General features: G+C 45.5%; 1 protein-coding gene across 1 annotated transcript in view; it reads right to left on the bottom strand.

The window, feature by feature from the left end:
• EIF5B (eukaryotic translation initiation factor 5B) overlaps positions 1-2,713 on the bottom strand; it is a 71,800-nt gene extending 69,087 nt beyond the window's left edge. Inside the window, exon 1 of the mRNA XM_048858059.2 lies at positions 2,524-2,713. Coding sequence (XP_048714016.2) covers positions 2,524-2,558 — 35 coding nt within the window. The 5' untranslated portion in view covers positions 2,559-2,713. The remainder of the gene's footprint in view (positions 1-2,523) is intronic.
• Positions 2,714-8,654: the final 5,941 nt, after the last annotated feature.

Below are 8,654 nucleotides of genomic sequence, written 5' to 3' on the forward strand. Positions count from 1 at the left end.
AAGAGGACTGATGGGGGACCTGATGACCTCTTCAAACATGTTAAGAGCCGTTCTAAAGAGGATGATGATCAATTGTTCTCTAAAGGTAGGACAAGTAGTAATGGGCTTAATCTACAGCAAAGGAGATTTAGGTTAGATATTAGGAAAAACTTGCAACGATAAAGGATAAACACTGGAATAGCCTTCCAAGGAAGATTGTGGAATGCCCATGACTGAAGGTTCTCAAGAGCTGCCTCGACAAAACACCTGACAGGGATGGTCTAGATTTACTTGGTACTGCCTCAGTGCAGTGGACTGGTCTTGAAGACATCTCAAGATCCCTTCCAGCCCTACATTTCTATGATTCTATTATTGTTATCCACATGAATAACTTAATTTTGATATTACTATCCTTTCTAGGTCTTCTTGCAGAGTTCCAATGCTCCCATTCTTCACATAGCTGTCCTCTTCTGCAACAACCCCGCACAGAGCCTTCCTCAAGCTTCCCTCCCTACTGGCTTAGCCTTGTTCCTCCCACTGAATTCGGCTCCTGAGATGCACTAACCAGCATGCTCCCCTAACACACACGTATTGCTATCTGCTGCACTAAGAAGTCACAGCAGTAGCACCAACCCCCACTTCTTCCCCTGCCTCCACAGTCCCAACCAACCTCTATTCCATCTCAAAGCCCCATCTTACTCCCATTCCCGCAATACCCCTACCCAGCCTGCCTCCCCAGTATGTTTTTGCTGAGCACAGCTGGTGAGTCAGGCTGCTGACAAGAGATACTACAAAGCAGCATATATGGTGCTTCCCACTCTTCCATGGTGAGCAACAGCTACACTATAAATATTTTCATTAAAAGCCAACTCCCTACCCAGAAGGAGAAGGCAGATTATAAACTGTTTTAGAGACAAGGATAGAAAGCCTTAAATCACTAACATTCTCCATAGCATTTAGGATACAGCATACGTTTTTACTAATAAATGCTTAAAAGTAGAGGAAGAAATCCAGTAAAATTCAGTTTTTTTTAAAATGACTAGCAATTTACAGCTGATTTCATTCAAAAACAGATCATACATCAAAGGCATCTGAACCTAGGAATAAGATACATAACACGGCTGTATCTCAATGTCTATTTTGGGGTCAAGTAAAGGAGAGCATGTTGAAGAATCAGCTACAGCAAAATGAAAAAAAACACATGCGTGCTCATGTATTTTTATTTCCTTTTGGTTTGTACTATGGAAAAAAATACTTGTTTATCTCCTGTCAGCACTAATTACGCAGGGCCTATGATCAATTAAAGTAGAATTAGGTTTTGGTTTTTCTAAGGAGTATAAGAAATATACCTATTTTTGATGAAAGGTATAAAGCGTGCTGCACACAACAGTGATCTTTCTGGTAAATTTAACAGCTTTCATGGAAGTCTATTCCTTCACCAAAAAGATGTTGACTGGCATGCGGCATTCAAGAAGGCATGAACAAAGCAGACAGTCAGAGGATCCTCAGGACCCTAATATTTTGTGACCATGGAATCATCTGTCACATGTATGAAGTGTGGAAGTGTTCTGTATGGAACCAGCAATATAATTTAGAACATCTTTAAGGTTTAAAATTGAAGCAAAAAGTGACTTTCAACACAGCTGAAGTCTGTGCTTGCACAATGTCATCCAGCCATTCATTCTAGCTAACAGCGTAAAATACAGATGTTTAGAAATAGGACTACGGTTGAGAAAAGATCATTAAAATATTAACATGATTATCTCTTCACCAACCACTTAAGCACTTTGAAGTGACAAAAATCCTCCTTTCCCACCTTTATAACTTCTACTTTACTGGAGTATATTCAACACCTCAATAGTTTTGATAAACCCAAAGAGCCTTTCACCTATAGACATTTCTTCCCACTCCGTGCTACAAACTCCAAGGCAGGTAACGTTTCAGCTAAACATCCCAAGCGTTTGTGGGATCTGATACAGCATATATTGAAAGATATTTATCCCAATATATCCAGATGACTAGTGAAGCTTTCGGGATGCAGCATACGAGTGTTGATCTCTCCACAGATTTTCATTTCCAATTTGGCTTCAGTGCTCTGCTCCGCTTACAGACAAGGCTCATGGATTTGGGAGGCAGACGTCCCTCCCAGAATAAAACCAGGGGGGAAAAGACAACACCCACACGCGTTTGGGCTGACACGCCAGCACTAGTTACTCACAACGCCCAGCTGCCCCGGGAAGGAACTAGCAGGGGGCGGCAGCGCCAGCTACACAGTGCTGGGACGGTCGCCCCCGCTACTCCCCCCAGCTACGGAGGCCAAGACACCGCGTTCGCGGTGGGAGAGGGCTGGTGTCCGAGGAGCGCGGAGCTGCCGCGACTCGCCCCCGCCAGCGCTCGCTGCCCGCGGCAGCCGGGGTCCCCCGAACAGCGGGCCGGGAAAGGGGGGGGTATCCCCGGGCCCGCAGCCGGACCCTGAGGGTGGGAGGGCCCCGCGCTGTCACTCCCCGGCCCCGAGCCCGCTCCGGGGAGGACCTGGCCCGCTACCTGTCCTCGCTCTTGTTCTTCTGCTTCTTGCCCATGGCGGCGCTGGCGGGGCCGCCTGGTCACCGCTCGCCTCCGTCCGCGTCCGCCTCAGCAGGGTCCGGCCGGCCACATCCACACGCACCGGGGTGCATATGGTGAGAGGCCGCAGTGCGCACGCGCTTTCACCCCGGGACCCGGCGCGACGGCGGCCTACGGAGAGGGCGCCAGACAAGGGCGCAGGAGGGACCCGCCGGCGCTGAGCCAGGCGCTCACTGCTGCGCCGGCGCCCCCTCTGGCTGGAGGGCGAACAGCGGCAACAGGCGACACCTTCCCCTCTCACTGCCACGCCAGCCCCAGACTCGCCCTCTTTACTGCCCCCTGCTGCCCAGCCCTAGGCTCGCCCCCTTACTGCACCCAGCTGTCAAGTGCCAGAGGAGGAAATTTCCCACCCACTCTCTCCTCGGGCATGGGGATGGGCGCTGTACAGAACAGAAAACAAGGGATGCTCTAATTCACTGGTTTCAGAGTGGTAGTCATATTAGTCTGTATCAGCAAAAAGAACGAGGAGTATTTCTGGCACCTTAGAGACTAACAAATTTATCTGACAGGTTTCAGAGTAACAGCCGTGTTAGTCTGTATTCGCAAAAAGAAAAGGAGTACTTGTGGCACCTTAGAGACTAACCAATTTATTTGAGCATGAGCTTTCGTGAGCTACAGCTCACTTCATCACGAAGTGAGCTGTAGCTCACGAAAGCTCATGCTCAAATAAATTGGTTAGTCTCTAAGGTGCCACAAGTACTCCTTTTCTTTTTAAGGTGCCACAAGTACTCCTTTTCTTTTTGCAAATTTATCTGAGCATAAGCTTTTGTGGGCTAAAACCCACTTCATTGGATGCATGCAGTGGAAAATACAGTAGGAAGATATATAGATATATATATATATACACACAGAGAACATGAAAAAATGGATGTTGCCATACACACTATAATGAGACTAATCAAATAAGCATGGAGAAATAGTTTTACTTTGTGTAATGACCCATCCACTCCCAGTCTTTATTCAAGCCTAATTTAATGGTGTCCAGTTTGCAAATTAATTCCAATTCAGAAGTCTCTCGTTGGAGTCTGATATATGCCATCATGTGCCAGCAATGCCCTTCTGCCATGTACATTAGCCAAACCGGACAGTCTCTACGTAAAAGAATAAATGGACACAAATCAGACGTCAAGAATTATAACATTCCAAAACCAGTCGGAGAACACTTCAATCTCCCTGGTCACTTGATTACAGACCTAAAGTCACAATATTACAACAACAAAACTTCAAAACCAGACTCCAACGAGAGACTGCTGAATTGGAATTAATTTGCAAACTGGACACCATTAAATTAGGCTTGAATAAAGATTGGGAGTGGATGGGTCATTACACAAAGTAAAACTATTTCCCCATGCTTATTTCCACCCCCTCCCCACTGTTACTCTTACCTTCTTGTCAACTGTTGGAAATGGGCCATCCTGATTATCACTACAAAAGTTTTTTTTCTCCTACTGATAATAGCTCACCTTAATTGATCACTCTCATTATAGTGTGTATGGCAACATCCATTTTTTCATGTTTTCTGTGTGTATATATATATATCTTCCTACTGTATTTTCCACTGCATGCATCCGATGAAGTGGGTTTTAGCCCACGAAAGCTTATGCTCAAATAAATTTGTTAGTCTCTAAGGTGCCACAAGTACTCCTCGTTCTAATTCACTGGTGTGGCCCAGTGAACAGAACAAGGTCAGACTATGGGATTCACAGACCTGCCACCTGACTTGGGTAAATTGTTTTCCCTCACTGCACCTCACCTCCCCCTCTGTAAAACAAGCACAACAGCAGCATCCTACATCCCAGGGATATTGAAAGAATTCATATTTGTAAAGCACTTTGAGATTACTGGACAGCCAACAGCAAGTGCCAAATCTTCTTCTTAGGTACCTACAGTGTGTGCAGGGCCAATATAAACAATGAAGAAGACATAGACCATAAAGCTTCTTCTCTAAATCCAACACAGAACACACAGAGCAGACATTTATCATACATTTGAGAGAGGTTTTGGGGGTGTTTTTGAATCATCACTGAAAAGTTTTTGGAGAGAAGCACGTTTTAAAAGGATAGTCAACCGGATGATCAGACAATGAAAAAATAAGTATTACAAATAGTTTCAGGTGCTATGCCTGTCCCCAAGGTTTCCTGTCAATTTTTGTGGTATTACAATCATGTTTTCTAAAATTACAAAAAAAAAATATCTCCCTTTCTGCTCTGTGAACAACTCAAACACCAGCAGAAACTGAATAACTAAAGCCCCTATTTTGCAATGTACTCTATGCAAGCAACCCCATGTCCACACAGGGCTCTAATGATTCCAGTAGGGCTTTGCAGCAGTGCAAGGGTCAACCCCACAGAGTTCATTGCAGGATCATAGTATAACAGACGGTTCTGTACATGCAGAGTAAAGACTGAAACTCTATGCAAGGTGGCAATAAATGCACAGAGTAAACTGAAAAATTTCCCCCCAACAATCTTTTATTTATAGTAATCTTAGATTTAAAAAAAAAATACTATTTTTAAGTTGCCGGTGATCCTTTAAAGCAGAATATAAAGAAATATCACATAGTGTAAAACAAAAGAGAAGATGTTTCAAGAATAAAAGAAAGCACATTGTTATCAAAAGGAAAGACAGTGGAGGGGCATTTTAATACCTGGGATTGAGGAACCATGTACAGAGGCTTTATCCTGGATTGTGCAGGGTGGTTATGGAAGCTTGGGAAATGTGGGGAGTTTAGGTTGGAAGCACTTGTCAATGGGAGGGTTTGGCACATGAAAGTGCTTTCAGGGGAGACACCCTTAGGAAGGTACAGGAGAAGGTGGGTGCTATCTGAACAATCTGATTTGAGGCATTTGTTACTGGACACATTTGCTGGATCTTCACCTCATCCTCCATACCCTCAATTCTTCTTCCCCCTTGTACTGCATCTCTGTCCTTTCCTTTGCAATGGAATCTCTGAATATACAAGGTTACCTTGCAGTTAAGTTGTATATAACAGAGCCCAAATTCCAATATTGTGTAATTTGGCCCCAGACTACATTGCATGTCAGATAAGGCATAATTCAGAGGGAAGAAACTGTGCTAGGGATCAACACAAAGGCAGCTGACCCACAGCTCACCTTTGAAGAGATAAACAGAAACGGCTGCACCAACTGATGGGGAAAAAAGGTAGGTTTGCCTGCCAGCTGGCCTATGATACTAAAACTGCTTACAATACCATAGTAAATCAGGAAGTTTGATCAGTGTAGGCAGTACAAGCGCACTGTGGAACTGCTGGAATATTGCTCAACTCTTGGAAAACGTTCGTAGGTTCCACTCTATGTTAGCTTCATTCAAGGAATTAGGGGGGGTTTAAAGAAGGAAAAGACAAAGGTTATCAAGAAAATTTCTTGGCAAAAGTATAGGAAAAAGGCCTGTGGTTCTGGCAGCATTTACTTGCGTACCCAGTAACACCAATCAAATTACAAACACGCTAGTAGGATTGATCAAGCCTTTTCTTCATTACACAGAAATGTAAAAGAATGTAAATCCTAGATGATACCAGAATTTAAACCAAACTCTGATGCTCTTATTAGTAGCACCCACTTTTAAACAGTAACTAGTAGCTGAAAGCCTCTGCTGGTACACAGGTGTAATTTGTCAAGTGTGTAAATAAGGTAAAATGGCTGAGAATTTAAAAGTTGGATGGTAAGACACCACAAATCCCAATGATGATTGAACCTGCTGATATGCTGAACAAAAAAAGTTCTCAACCATACTTGTAGTTCTTTCCATTGCTTCACTCTTCACACACAACAAATATTCTAGGCTTCAGAGTGATGTCTGGGGTTATGATCTGGTTGTGTTCACTTATGTCTGTGGGGTTTGTGTTGGGGGATTCTGCATTGAATTGTGAAGGTGGTAAATGAGGGGTGTGCTGCTGTGAAGGCCTGTGTGTGTTTGGGGTTATTATATACAGTGGCTGTGTTGTGTGAGTGGCTGTGCTGATTTGTGTCTGTGTGGTTATGCTAGGAGAGTAGCATGGATTTGTGCAGGTGGTGAATGAGGGGTGCGTGCTGCAGTGTGGCAGTTGGGCACCTGGGTGTGACAGTTGGGCCAAGTAATCCATCATTGTACCTTATCCCTTACATAACCTATAAAATTGTTGCCTGCAAATTAGCTATAGAATAAGGGTGGTCATTGGTTGAGTTACCTCTGACATTGGAACAGCCTAGGACTCTTGGCATGACATATACATGACTAATTGACTGTAGCTGTACACCACACAGGTATAATTCATTTAGTCAAAATGGCTGAGAACTTAAAAACTGGATAGTAACAAACTGTGAAACCCAGTGATGATTCATTCTGGTGGTATTCTGAACAAAGACAGAGCTCAACATGCTTGTAGCTGCTTCTGTCACTTAACACTGACTGTACAGACATAATAAGCTTCAGAGTGACTCCCACAGTGTGACATTCCTGGAATCTTATTATATAGTGTCAGTATTTAAGGATTACAGACACCACTCCTTCTGGTTGCCCTAGCCATTACTATCATTACCCTGTGTCAAAAATATTACCACTGTGGTTAAAGAAAAGAATGAAAGGATTGTTTCAGAATGTAGCATTTGGAGTCACAAAAATACAACAGACAGACACTAACGAATGGGTAGGTTATAGTGATAAGGTTCACAATTCCCAATCAGCCTACTCCTGGCCACCATAATGGGACAATGTCTGTCTATAGATAAGTGTGATATAGCAGTAAAATGATGGTCTATTGGAAGGATCACACAACAGGAAGTTGTAAAAAATGCCTGAATGCTACACGTTTAACATTTCCAAAACAGGATAAAAAAAATCTAGATGACAAAATAGAGAAATTACTATATATGCCTTTTATATAACTTGTTCCTTCACATTTAGAAAAACATCCCATCTTGATTTTCGAATAGTCAGTGACGTACTGAAGTCATGTGGTAGAAGCGATGATCCGTTGTGACTACTCTGCTCACCTGAAAGCATCACTTACCATGCTGCCCCAATTCCCCCCAGGATTTTAGAAACAGCCTAGTGTGACCCTTATTGTCTCAAAGGTTTTTGCCTAAGCGTCATACATGATGCCTGAGGAAAGACTTGGCCCCATGTCTGACGTCAAGAGACGCCCTCATTACAACACAGGCCTAATGAACAGCCTGGAGAGCCAGGAACGGCTCCTCCTGACACTAGAAGCCCAAGGCCACAGAGCCGCACTCCCACCCTCCCACAGAAAGAGGCCATGGGCAGATGCATCACCCAGCTACGGGGAACCCCGCTCTAGCTGCAGTCCCTGCACACCCAGTGCTGCACACTCATCCCCCAGACCAGATGGGAGCTCCTGCCCTGTTCCTTAGGGAGGCTCCCCAGCCCCAGCCCCACCCTGAAGGAATAGAGCAGAACCCCACAGCGCCCACAGACAGCAGGCTGGCAGTCTGCAACAGGCATCGCATGGCGCACTGTTCTGCTCTGCACCTGCGTATGTCTCGTGAGGGTGAAGATGAGAAATTCTCCTTGGCTGCCCAGTAATCTTAAAGTGCTTTATAAACATGAATTCTCTCAATACCCCGGGGACGTAGGATGTGCCGCTGTTGTGCCTGTTTTACAGAGGGGGGAGGTGAGGGGCAGTGAGGGGAAACGATTTGCCCACGGCAGGTAGCAGTTCAGTGGCAGGCCTGTGAATCCCATAGTCTGACTCCCTGTTCTGTGCTCTAACCACTGGGTGACACCAGTGAATCAGAGCATGCCTTGTTTTCTGCTGTGTACAGCGCCCACCCCGTGCCCGAGGAGGGAGTGGGTGGGAAATTTTCACCTCTGGCCCTGGCAGCAGGGTGCAGTGAGGGGGCGAGCCTAGGGCTGGGCAGTAAGCCGGGGGCAATAAAGGGAGGAGTCTGGGGCTGGCCTGGTAGTGAGAGGGGAGGGTGTCGCCTGTTGCCGCTGTTCGCCCTCCAGCCAGAGGGGGCGCCGGCGGCAGCAGTGAGCGCCTGGCTCAGCGCCGGCGGGTCCCTCCTGCGCCCTTGTCTGGCGCCCTCTCCGTAGGC

The sequence above is a fragment of the Caretta caretta genome, chromosome 1 (genome assembly GCF_965140235.1).
Source record: "Caretta caretta isolate rCarCar2 chromosome 1, rCarCar1.hap1, whole genome shotgun sequence".
Taxonomy (NCBI): Eukaryota; Metazoa; Chordata; order Testudines; family Cheloniidae; genus Caretta; species Caretta caretta.